Below are 13,269 nucleotides of genomic sequence, written 5' to 3' on the forward strand. Positions count from 1 at the left end.
TGCAATATCCTGGTTTCTCCACCTGCATAGCAGAGATAACAGCCACCCCTTCTGTAAAAGGCTGAAAGTGTTCTAAGCAAAAAGCAGTAATGAGGCCCACCAGCCCCGAATCCATTTTTTCCCTGCTTCAAATGCGTCAGTCTCATACAGGCATGCAACATCGACAATGCTTTTCACCTTCCCTATAGGAAAAAACAAGGATTAACCACAAGCTGAAAGTACCTGGATCCCAGTTTTCTGTTTGCCTCCTTTAACACACAACGGCAGCTCTATGACAAAACATTGATGCAGCTGTAAATTAAGCTGTCCGAGGAGGGCAAGTTCATCGAGAACAGTTTCCTAGCAGGAACTAGGCTGCCTTGAGTACACAGCTTCAGAAAGGTTGCTGAGCGTTGACAGCTGCTTCCTTCTACATCACATCTTGGTGCTCTTTACAGGTAAGTTCTGTCCACAGAATGAGCTTGAGTGAGGTAGAAAAACGTTTTACTCTAAGCATTTTAGCTATTCACTGATATTATGCAATATATCAAGGAATTCAGTGATATTCAAAGCAGAAAGCTCCTCAGACATACTAATAAATTGTAGGATTAAGAAACCACCCCATCATTTATTCAAATAATCAAGAAAAAATAGGTTGTAAGAAATAAGGTTGTCCTTATTTCCTGTCCTGTAAACAGGAATCATGACACACACTGACTATTGCATCTTCTTCTTGCTCTGCAGCCTAGGTTCTTCCTCTAGTTAAAGCAATTGGCTAAATGAACAGGAAAGAAAACATAACCCAGGAAACAGCTGGGTTGCCAGGCGGTGCCTCTGTCACTTAGAGTTTCTGAGCTTCTACATCAGTAACCTTAAAAGCATTAACGGTGCTTATGAGATTTCTTTTTCCTCTCCCAGTTACACCTGAACACTTCTATTAAGACGCTTCACTGCATTTCAGATGCTCATCCATAACTCCTATAATATTACTGCTTTAAAATACATTTGTTAGCACAGCGCACAACAGACATAATTTCTATGACAAAAAGAAAATCACATATCAAGCCAAGGCTCCCAGCTCTCTCCCTAAACCTGTTGCTTCTACTATTAATTCAGTTTTGATTTCTCCTTGGTGTGGGCATTTTGACATGGTGGACCAGAATATTATTACAGTAAGAAAACAGCTATAGCAGCCCTCCAGCAATTTTGCTCAGCTAAGAATGTAGATCTATAGAGCTAAGCTACAGTCATACCACCAAAGTTCAGCTAGCTTAAAAGAGTGTATGTCACTCATGTAGAAAGAGGCCAAACTGCACATAAGCTTTAGCCAGATTACTTAAACATCACAAAGAATTGACAACAGTAGCCACAGATGAAAATTAATCAAGATATTTAATACAGTGCAATCCATAGTAGTTTCTTAATTAAAATAATTGTGTGCATGTATCTGAATGAGTTATCAATTATCACAAAAAAGCAATAAACATTGTAGTGCTGTGTAGAAAAATGTACAACTGAAATTTAAATCTCCCCTACTTCCAAGATAGCATCTGTCAATTGCAAATCATTATCACCAATTAAAATGGGAACAGTGACTACATCGTTGCGGTGACAAACACAAGGCTGGCCACACATCAGTCAAGGGATATAAATATAACTTGCAAAGAACTAAAAACCTAAAGCATTCTTGCATCTAAACACAATAAGAAGCCGATGGTGGCTTACAACTTTTCCTGTTTTTTTTTTTTTTTAAAATGCCTTACAAGACTTCTAGACACACTTAAACTGACTTAAAATTACAGAGTGTTTTTCAGCTTATTTCAATTCAATATGGCCCAAACTTTGAAGATGAAGATCCAGCAGTGGCAGTAGCACAGTCCAAAAGCCGAATGTTTGAGTTTGCGAACACCTTTTTACAGAAATTCAACCGTATAAACTGCAGGCAATTCCCCCTGCTCCCCTCTCTTTCCTTTGTGCAGACCATGCTATGCAGAAAACAGCAATGCAGTTCCCACTGCTTTGGGTTAAAATTAAAGATAAGGACATTTTGCTTATGCTTTCTCCTCAACACAACACATTTGCACCCAGAATAGGTAATCAAAGTCTTTTTCCAGTCAGTTACTGCTGTGGTTACATGGTTCCCGCCCAAGCTTCCAGCTCTTTCATGTCATCATCCTCTTCTTCCTCTTTCTTCTTGGCTGCAAAATATTAAAAGAAAACAAATGAGCAGAAATCTTGACAGAACCCTGCCTCCAATCCTTCAGGAGAGAAGCCTCTGTGCCACTGACCTAACCAATAAATGAAGCACCAAATATCAGTAGAGAGGGAAAAAAAAAAAAACACAAGATCTTTTTGAATTGAAGTAAAAGGTCCCTTCTGAAAAAAACAGCAGGGGCTAAACTTTCTGATATTACCACTTCAAGTGGAAAAGACAATAGCTCACACAGAAGAATGCAAATGTGAATGAAGGTTAAGATGTGTGCACCAGCAGTGTCTGTCATTTTCCATAATCACCAAACCTCCAAACAGCAGACCCTGAGCCTTCAGCTTCTGAGCCCCTCTCAGAGGGATACAGTTTCTTACAGAAATTCATCTGACATCGCCAGTATTACAGTCTCTCCTCCACGAAAAATAAATTCCTTACTCCATCATTAAGTCCTCAAAGTGCAACAAACGAGGCTACTGTGTTTTGGTCTAGTCAGGTACAGAATTTGGCAATCTCCAACTCTTGTGTCAGTTCAAGTTCTTCAAGGGGTTGAAGAGCTAACTAGCACTGCGTATGTTCTTCCTGCTATAGGGCTCAAACTAATCACTTCCATTATTGTTATCACTATCTGGAGCCACTAACAACTGCACATCTTCCTCTTCATCCCTCAACTTTAGACATCTCTTTCCAATGCTACATGCCGAACAACAACAGGAACCTGAATCTTTACCCTCCATCATCATCATCATTACATTTGAATCAGAATCGAAGAGTTTACACTTTTTCAGAGTTTCATGATCATTTCATCAGAGCAAAGAATAAATCAACATAAGGTACCTCACCCCATTGGTCTTGTTGACCAAGCAACATTAATTGTAAAATAGTATTGTATTTCAATCCACGCTCACTAGTAACTGGTTGGATGTAGACGTTAAGCAGCAGGCTACACACTGCCTTGTTATCATTTTTGGTCCTTCCAGGGGAGCAAATGCTGCTATTTGTCATAACATGACAAGTCCAGTTTCTGGAGATGAAAACCATTAACTCCGCAAAAAGCTTTTAATCTAGAAATAGCTGTAATAATTTTGGAAAATACCAAAAATAGGTGTCACTTCCTCAGACAGTGCTTTTGATTCTAAGGGGGGCGGGGGGGGAAGAGACAAATAACTCATACTCAAAATGGTTTGTGCATTCCAAATGAAACATTTACGTAAGAGAGAACTGAGTCAGCTTTAAGTCAAACTCAAGACCTATCATTTGTACAAGTTTGGAATTCGTTTTTCTACATTAAGCTCTTTCAGTCTCCGTTAAACAAAAATGGCTTTTGCCTGAATTTCTTCTGACATCATTTTAGCTGACAGGCAACAGCAAAAAATTTCTCAGACTTGATCAAAATCTCGACAGCTCCTGAGAACTGGAAAAGCAGGAAAGCTCACAATCATATTCCATTCAATGAATAAAATGGAGGTAATACGAGTTGGCTCTACCGCAGAAGACACATTACTTACTTCCAAAAGACAATTAAGCATGTACCCGAGTTGTTAGGTAAAGCAGTCCCTTTGAAAGTCTGACCCATGATGACCAGAAGAAAACTTCTAATCTCAATGTATATTAAGTCAATTTTAAGTGAAAAACAACTTAGGTTAAAAAAAAACAACCAACAAAACCAAACCACAAAAAGTCACCACCCACCACCCCCCCAGAATCCCAAGGTTTCCTAAATGCTCCTCTTGGAAGTGGTTTTATTTAAATAAAAAGTAGCCATTTAAATATGTTAATGGCATTCTAATTTCCATCCAAAAGTAGCTTAACATAAATCCTATAAAACACAGTTTTATACTCTTAGTTTTTACTACAAGAACATTCCTAAATTTTACTACTTTTATTATTTTAGTAAGTGCTATGTCTACATAAGTCTCATGCTGTATAGTTACACTTAAGTATGTGCACAATTACAATGCCTCTCACTATTGCGCAGTCACTACTACCTAATATAATGCTAAAATATATTTGGGTTCAAGTCAGTGTGTTTTGATGTCCATACCCAAAGAATATTTAGAGAAAAAACCTCATTCAACCAGCTAGGAAATAAAAAGCTAACGCACACATTTATTTAATCTATTTCTCCTGCTGTTGGATCTGAATCTAGATAGGCTCAGATACAAGATATTTTGATATAACTCACTCCCCTCTCATCAACACTTGTCAGAAATTCTGCCTAGCAAAACAGAACTAGAAAAACACAAAATCAATTATGTCAAAATAAAAGAACAACAATGCACAAGCAGCAAACTTTACAGCATGCCACCAAAGCCGAACGTTGTTTGGCAGTGTCTGCTGCTTCCCAGGTCCTTTTAAGCTTGGAAAGACAGCAAAATAATCATAGATACACTGACCAACTGGGACTATTTTCATCCACTAGATTTTTGGACCTTTTTCCCCCTAAGTAAGCACATGAAATAGAGCGGCAAAGTCTACAACTTATTCATAATACATTAAGGCAGACTCGGCAAAACAGGTTAGTACAGCTTCCTATCCCATTAATGCACACCAGAAGTATTCCAACACAACTATATTTCTATGAACTAGAAGTGATACTTCATGAAAGTGATCAGTTCAGATTTAACAGCAGCTTTGAACTGCATGTGTAAATACGAACATTTCTTGCCTGTTCTCCACATAAAATCATCACACTAACTAAAATTTCCTAGATATATGTGCTCTAAAACTGAAATGACCCTAAGTTTGGTACTGTCTGGCGTGAGTACGTGGAAACCTCAGAGGAGGCAACAGTTGTCCCAAAGAGAGGACTCTGAGGTTAGTTCCTCCCAAAAGTTGGAAAAGTAGGGTAGGGATCAAACTAAAAAACAACGCAGCAGCAACGAAGCATGGTTCAGTGTGGGAATCTGAACCAGCCTGGGACTAATTCCAAGAGCTGATTTACTCTCCACTCCCTTTTATAGCCTTGGTATGTTTGTCAAGATTACTTCCCTGTTGGGCCAGCAGCAACTGGTAGAAGGCTGCCTTTCTCCACTTCTCCACTCTACCCTAAGCGTCATCCGTGCTGTAGATAAACTGGTAGTGCCAGAATAGATAATAACTGTTCCTGGGTTAGCTATTTAATTTTCGTGGTTCTTATGAAAGGCAGGTTACCCCTACAGAGAAACGGTACTAGATGTAATTTGTGATTCATGAAGCAGTTTCAAGCAAAACGTCTGCGTTGCCTGCAGCTAGATCTCTCAAACCTGAGGATCTGGCAGTTAAACAAGCATACTTTTTAACAATCCAAGATGTTTCTGTTGAAGGTCCATACATACCTGGCTTTGAGGGTATGGATATTGAGGGCACATTTGGTAGTGGTACTGTCTCGGGACCACTTATTTCCAGCAAGTTCTTGTCTAGTTCTTCTTGTTCTAGTTCCTCTAGTTCTGCCATGAGTTCATCCTAGGTTTTTTTAAAGGAGGGGGGGACGACACAGGGAAAGGAAGAAATGTTAAGTTATATTTATTAGCAAGTAGATTTATCGAGTTGTATTATTAAAGAAAACAGCTTAAATGCACAGGATCGGAGCAAATCAAGGAGATAAGGAGTCTGATTCTTCATCTGAATTGCTGTACATGATCTCTTAGAGGGTGAGGAGGGTGGAGAAAGCAGTGAAGAGAAGAAAAAAATCTAAGCCTAAACACTCCCAGATCAGGCCATCCAGACCATTCTCAGCATAAAGTCAGGGTCACAGCTGCTGTATGCACTGGTTGGAACAGCTAGTAACAAGTTCTAGGAGAGATTTTATACCCTAGTAGTACAGCCAGACACATGCAATATGCAGACCTTAAAAGAAAAATCTCATATGAGTCAGCACGCCCGGAGGTATTTAAAATACATGTAGATGTGGTACTTAGGGACATGGTTTAGTTGTGCACTTGGTAGTGTTAAGTTAACAGTTGTACTCAACGATCTTAAGGGTCTTTTCCAACCTAAATGACTCTATGATATAAACAGAGGCAAATTTAAAGCATACCTCATCAAATTCTTCCCCGAATCCTACTGGCTTTGAGATGGCTGTTGAAATCTCATCTGCCAGCTCTTGCTGTTCGGCAATGTCCTGCATTAATTCATCTACTTTATCAATATCCCTGTAAAAGAAATTAAAGAGTTCAATATAATCAGGCACTTTCCCAATCAACACTTAAGACTGTATTTCTTGGTTTTTGTAGAAATGCCACAGCATGGTGACATTTACAAGGTCCTTTCCCAAAACAGACTTTGCATGCAAGTCTGAATTTTATCCCTCTGGTCTCAATAAAATTATGCATGTATTTTTTACTTTTCCCTAAAAGCTTAGCTCACAGCAGTTCCATAAAGAGACTTCATATGAAGAGGTTTTGTTCTGCATTACTGATATTAATAATAATTTGCTCTGTTCCCTGATCCAGCATTATTGCATTACATCTACAATATTTGCTTTTGGAGCAAGTACAACATTCCCATAATGCAGTTTACCTTTAATTATTGCTACAGACACAAGCTCTACTGCACAGAAAGAAGTTTAAGTCTCCCCTTGAGGCTTAAAATTCTTGCTGCTACTAGGTGGATCTGCAGCTGGTGCACCCTCTCATTTGCTTTAGGCTATACTGGTGCTAGGCCTTCTTTGGGCAAAGGCAGTGGCTTTGAGTCATATAAAATGGTGGCAAACTGAGAAAGCATCAATACTTGCATATTCTGTTCAATGTGAAAGTGCATCTAGTACCTTAGTTTAAGTTCAAGCCTTTTAAAAGAAGATTTTGCTACACTAGCTCTACCTTTGGTTATGAAATACCTGGCATTTAGCAGATCAAACAAATGACAAACTAAAGGTCCTACGGAAAGATGCAGAAGGGAATAACTTACATGTTGTCATGAGCAGCTTTCATAGCTTTAGCAGCAAAACCCATATTCTTAAGCACTTCAGTGTTAGTGTTGGCATTCTCAAGGGCTTCTCTCTGAAATTCAATTGTTGATAACGTGCCATCTATCTGTGCAAGCTGCTTCTCATACCTCTTCTTACGTTTTAGGGCCTGAAGAGCAGCTGAACAACAAAAAAAGGGTAGGACTTGTGAGATTTATGCCCAAAACAACCATTCACATTTTGTACCAAATGCCACCCAGTACAGAGAAATATTTAGCACATTCTGTTATTTGTTGTCCACTTTTCTTCCTAGATAAGCTAAGTTGCCTAACCCTTGTGTTCGCCTCCTTCAACAAAATTGTTTAAAGGTGGCCAGATGCCTACTATCCATTGCCTGTCACATGAAGGATGCAAGCCAAAAGCAATTCAGTAGTCAGGTCACTCATAACACACCACAGACCAGAGACTATGCTACAACAAACGGCAGGCTTCAATATGCAGGCTGATCCACTTAAAAACATCTTTGTTCACCGTTGTCCCCAATACATCAAGGCACGGTTGTTGCTGTAGCTCCTCTCAGATGAGGTTACGATGCTGCTACAGGTCCCTACCAGCCAGCTGAACTCCTATGCAGCTGCTGGGAGAAGCAGCTCATTCAAACACAAAGCAAGACAAATGTTTCTTCAGCTTTGCTACTTAATGCTGTGAAATACACGGTATTTGTACATATACAATATAACATAAACTTTGTGCATGTTTCGTATTACTCCTACTACAAGGTACTGTCCACACAATAGTCTCTACTGATAAGATACCATTACTTAAACTGGTTTCAGCAATTTGCTGCTTGTAAGCACTTGTACAATGCCTGCAAGAGGAGCCCACCCATGACAGCATCAACCCAGAGCTCCACACCCACAGGGATCACCTGGTGTGGGAGGACTGACTCAACTCGCTGCATAGCTAGGTTTCTCCAACTCCTTCTGCAATGCTGAGCTCCACTTCACTCAGACAGCTATGCATCCAACGGGTGACAACAGTCAACACCTAGCTCTTCCCAAGGCACCCGGACAGACAACAGGCGCACCTCTGTTCCCCAAACGCTGACAGTGAACACAAACTAGAGTTACAGATCATCTTGTCTGTACATGGTTAAAAGTTTTGGTAGGAGCTGCAGTGTGGGCAAGACTTACCAAGCACTGAGGACTGCTGGCTGATGAACAAACACCAAGTATCACATGGAGTAAGACATAAGCACAGCCTCCCTTCATGGCATTTCTACTTCCCCTCCCGATATGAACAGACTTGTTCAGTGCATGATTGTCTTGGTCATACAATATACCCGTGTACTTTAAAAAAATCAGCTTGGACACAAGCTGCTGTCCTTACAGCCTTACTCTCAGTTTCTGAACTCAGCCAAGCGCACACTTCATTTCTTCAGTGCTGTAACCTCCGAGAGACCCGTAGCAGAAAAGAGTTAACATGATACAGGATCAGCTCCGCTAAAAATCAATGTCCTGGACCTCCCATCAGCTCAGTCACATGCACCAGGAACGGTGGCAAATAAAGGCTTTAAATCTTTGAATATCTAAACGACATTACTTCAAACCTTTGCAGATTTTCTGGTGGGGAGTAGAAAATAAGGAGTAGGAAATCCTAACAGCCGACAGCTTGCCTTATCTCCCCTACTAGAGGGATGATAACTTTGTGACCTGATGAGTATGCTCCTGCAACACGTGCAAAGTAGCTCCTCTCCTACAAGTGGATTAAGCCTGCAGGCACCCCACGTATTTTGTTAGATGTCATCTTGAGAAGCCTGACAGTCCTTCACGATAACGTCCTGGTATCCAGAAGTGCTACATATACCTTCAGTTCTACAACTGGTTAGGAATACGCTGCATTTTATTACTTTCAAATTACACTAATGTATCAGAGAATAAAAAAGTACTCTGTGAAGGTACAGCTAAGGTTGCCAAGCATACAAAGTAGCACAGACTGATGGAAGCGATCAAAAACACAAAAGCACAGGTCACCTCGACTGTTCCAACAGAAGTCAAAGATCCAAAACAAGCCCCTTCACTGACTTTCACTCCAACAACCAGTAAATCTCTCCCCCATTTTGGGGCCAGTCCAACATCCATTCCTGTTCGATAGGAATGGGAACAGGACAATGCTTGCTCTGCACAATCAAGCACAACACAAATATCATCTGAAACATTCCAGCTTTATGCCAGATCATAAAGTGATAAGCAACACATTACTGGTGTATTTAGTCTGGTTAATTTTGCACTAATGGTTCAATTAAGGATACATAAAGTTTTCTTACTTTGAAAGATAAAACTGTTCATAGGCTGTGTTTATACAGCAACAGATGCTGGGGAAGTGTCAGACGGTGATAGGACATTCTTTATTGAGGATTTTGTGCATCATGGACAATTATTGGCAAAACCAGAGATTTTATAACCATTACACAAACCCAAGTAAAGTACTACAATTTACATACAGTTTGTCACTATAGCTTTCTCTGAGAACAGCTACAGTTTATCTACATTTCATGTTTATGTACTTCTAAAACAAGCTGCTCAGACGCCAAACGCTGCAAGCATCATTGCAAAAGAGCTTGTGATCAGTAGTTTTTATCAGGACTGGTGGGTAACCCTATCCCTCCTGCTCCCACACACACCAGTTCAGCGCACCAGAACTGCACTCCCTAGTCTTCACTCTGTTTTATAAATCCCTTCCTTGATTAATTTCTCACTTGTACATATAGATCAAGGCTCCCGCTTTTACAAAAGCATGGTACATAATATTCCAGCTTGCAGAACTGAGCAGGGATCTCCCTGCAAGACCTGGAAGATGGTACATGTCTCCCACCCGGGTGCAGGCTGCAGTACTCCTACCTGTCCAGTTACTCCTGGTCTCTCGGCCAAGCATCGACCACGCTCAGATCTGCTACAGTCAAAAGCCTGGCACACAGAACCCTGCCTACGAACACGAATACAAACATGCTCGTTTTAAAACTTGCCCTGTTTCAACTGAAAACTTAAAATGGATTTGTGGTATTTTCTAGAAACATTTCCAACTCCTTCAGACCAAGAGTGGCCAAGGAGGATATTTACATTTTCTCTTCTCTGTGTTGGGGAGAAGGTTGGACTTGATGATCTTTGGGGTCTCTTCCAACCATAATGATGCTATAAGGCCAATGCAAGGACAAAGCTTCCCATGGCCACAGTGCCCACCTCTACCTACATGAAGACGGACTGGTACTGTTTCAGTAGCCTAAAAGGAGTAAGGACTGATATGCAGGCCCAGCACTAAACACAGGGCCTTGCACAAAGCTTCTGTGTCTGGGCAGTTCAGCATAAATATTTAGCACAGGTTGATTAACACCAAAGGGACAAATGAGCTTCTGCAATGAAGAAAATCTTACACAAGAGATCGCAATTCTTTGCGGCTAGAAGCACTAAAGGAATGTAGAACAAGGTATTCAATGCTTCAAATTAGATGAACACAACTTCCTGCAATTTATTTTCATCTGTGTTTCCTTGCTTAACCATCTTTTAACATAAAGTCCTTGTTTATAACTAGAAGATTTTATTAAGCTGAGAAGTTAAGAAAATACCAAGTTAATTTAGGTCACTCACATTCATTTTATCCTGCAAGTTTTGGTAATTCATTTCCCATATTCCTCCCCCCACAGATGAGGATTTGCACTTTACATTCAGGATTCTCCTCGTTGCAATTTGCAGCACAGTCCTTTCACCGTGTCCCTTTCACAGATGCTCCCAGGCACCCGCATCTGGACACAAATGCAACTTGGAGAAGGATGCTCTGTGCCGTGTTCTCCCATGCCTGCCCTCTACACAGGGTGGTGGAGATCGCTAGGATCTGGTGCAGACATTTCTAATTGGTACTCTTCTCTGCTAGAAAAATATCACTATAAATGACCATTTCTCTGCATCTAATTTTATTTAAAAAGGTAATAAAAATGCATTTTCTTTCAGAGAAATACTTAAAACCATGTTTGTTTGTTTAAGACCATTACAGGTAAGTTGGTTTTCCATCTCTCAGGACTGATTTCCCAATTTTCAGGTATTTCTGGACAAGCACACCACATCAATAGCCACACCTCAGAGCTCACAAGGAATTTATAGAGTAAGGGTCCATCTGGAGGCAAAAGTGGGAGCGATGCCCACCCCTGCACAGGCAAGGGGGAAGAGCCACAGACGACTCCTTGGAATGCTGGACCAGGAACAGTCTTAATTAACACAAATAATTTTCCGTATGTTGTTATCATACTTTACATACTTTACAGAGTGGTGATGCCCGACAGAGGCATAGATCCAAGCAGGTGATTCTGTTCTCATCTACAGCTATTTTCTCTCTACTCTCCCATTTAAGCACTGATTTCTGAAAACTGATGAGCAGTTGTGCCACTTTTTTCCTGCAAATGAATCTTTACCATCTGCATAGATACCTGCTGAAATCTTATGTACTGACAAAGTAATACATTTTTATTAAGTTTTCACTGAAGTCAAAGCTAAATACTTAATCTGAAGGGAATGACATTGGCTCTTTGTCTCAAAAAAAAAAAAAAAAATCAGTTTCCAGAATTTGAAATAAATATGAAACAGAGACAGTAGCCTACAAATATGTTCTCTAGTATTATATACATGCAAGAAACAGATGTGCATTTGAAGCCAAAGTGTAACACGGCCCATCTTTGCTCTCCCCGAAGACTGCTATCACATTATGCAGCCGTGGAAGAGGCAGTCGTCAGGACCCACACCCCTAATTATGCCTTTACTGCTTCCAAGATAGTAATTACACAGACAGGCAACATAATTTAATACCCAGCTTTAATTGCTGTGGAACTGCTTCAGCAGAACCTGTAACCATACATTAAGTTTCAAGCATTTATTCTCTAGCCTAGCCAGAGCTCACTCATGACCCAGAGCCTGTTGCTAAAGAAATCACCAGCACATTTTTCTAAAAACGGCTGATCTAAGTCTTCCAACCGTGCAACAATTTCCTTACCTTAAAGTAAAAAGTTACACAAGATTACAAGATCGCTGGACCAGACTCTCTCAGCAGCTTCTGCAAAGTTGCCTGATACTCAGAGGCTCGAAACAAGTAAGGACTGATGGTTGCACTCCCCATGTTGTGGCTGTGTATTTCTTATGGAAATATCTGCCTTTATACAGAATAAAGCACAGAAAGATCCCGATTACGAGATATAATTACTTAAGCGTAGCTGGTAAGTCCAGTGTGCTACAGGCGGTGAGTACGGGCCAAGGTGCAGCTCCCGCAGGATCACTCAGCATGGCACCACTCTTGCACAGAGCTGAAGGAAACTGCTCCGTTCAGAAACCTCCCCAGCTCCTACGCGTGGGACTTGCAATGAAGGATGCCAGGATCAGGTGCAGAAAAACGACAGGCAGTATCCCCGATCAGCACTCACGGTCCCACCAGCAGCCTTCCCTCCCTGAGAAGTGACCCTCCAGCGAAGTCACTCAATAACACCACCAATTTCTCCTCCCAGAGCAGCTTGCCCTTCGCCAGGTGTTAACTGACTCTTGAAATATCCCTATTATGTATAAAACCAGTAGCACCAGTTCAAATCACGGGCTGGTTTAGGAGGGGATTTTTTTTTTTCTTGCTACCACCCCTCCTTTTTTTTTCTTTCCTTTTTTTTAGCTCAAATCTCCCACAGGTTGCACATTAGGAAAAGACACTTTGTAAGAACAAACTTCACAGATTACCCTCCTGCTAAACATCCAAGGATTAAACTGATGCAAGAAAACTGTTGGTAGACTTTGAATGGACTATTAAAAAAAAAAAAAAAACAACCACCCACAGTTTAACATTTAAGATAACCTTCACTTAATGAACCAATATAGACCCAATGGCAGCAAAAATATTTAATCGTTACCTGGGAAGTTAGTTTTCACAAGACGACAACAAGAACCTGCCAACAAACACTCCATATCTTAGACAACCTTTACAACCCGTACCTTATCATTAACGGGCACAGTGCGTGTTTTAGCCAATATGCATTATGAATTGCATGCATTTAAAATATCCTCTAAAAAAAAAAACACCAGCAGACAACAAAACTTAGTTGTACCTCATTTGGATTTTAGTAAAGTTTTCCACAGAATACATAAAGTATGCACTGGGGAAAAAGCAGGGGGTTTTT

At 40.5% G+C, this 13,269-nt stretch overlaps 1 protein-coding gene across 1 annotated transcript; it reads right to left on the minus strand.

Moving 5' to 3' along the window:
- Positions 1-1,352: 1,352 nt before the first annotated feature.
- CHMP4B (charged multivesicular body protein 4B) lies at positions 1,353-7,250 on the minus strand (the record flags this gene model as incomplete). Its single annotated transcript, XM_009710612.1, has 4 exons — positions 1,353-2,177; positions 5,503-5,629; positions 6,204-6,318; positions 7,073-7,250. Coding segments are annotated over 4 exons (488 nt in total), but the record flags the coding sequence as incomplete, so codon positions are not given.
- Between the last annotated feature and the right edge of the window lie 6,019 nt (positions 7,251-13,269).

Source organism: Cariama cristata, unplaced genomic scaffold, assembly GCF_000690535.1.
Source record: "Cariama cristata isolate BGI_N322 unplaced genomic scaffold, ASM69053v1 scaffold2662, whole genome shotgun sequence".
In the NCBI taxonomy this organism is placed as follows: domain Eukaryota; kingdom Metazoa; phylum Chordata; class Aves; order Cariamiformes; family Cariamidae; genus Cariama; species Cariama cristata.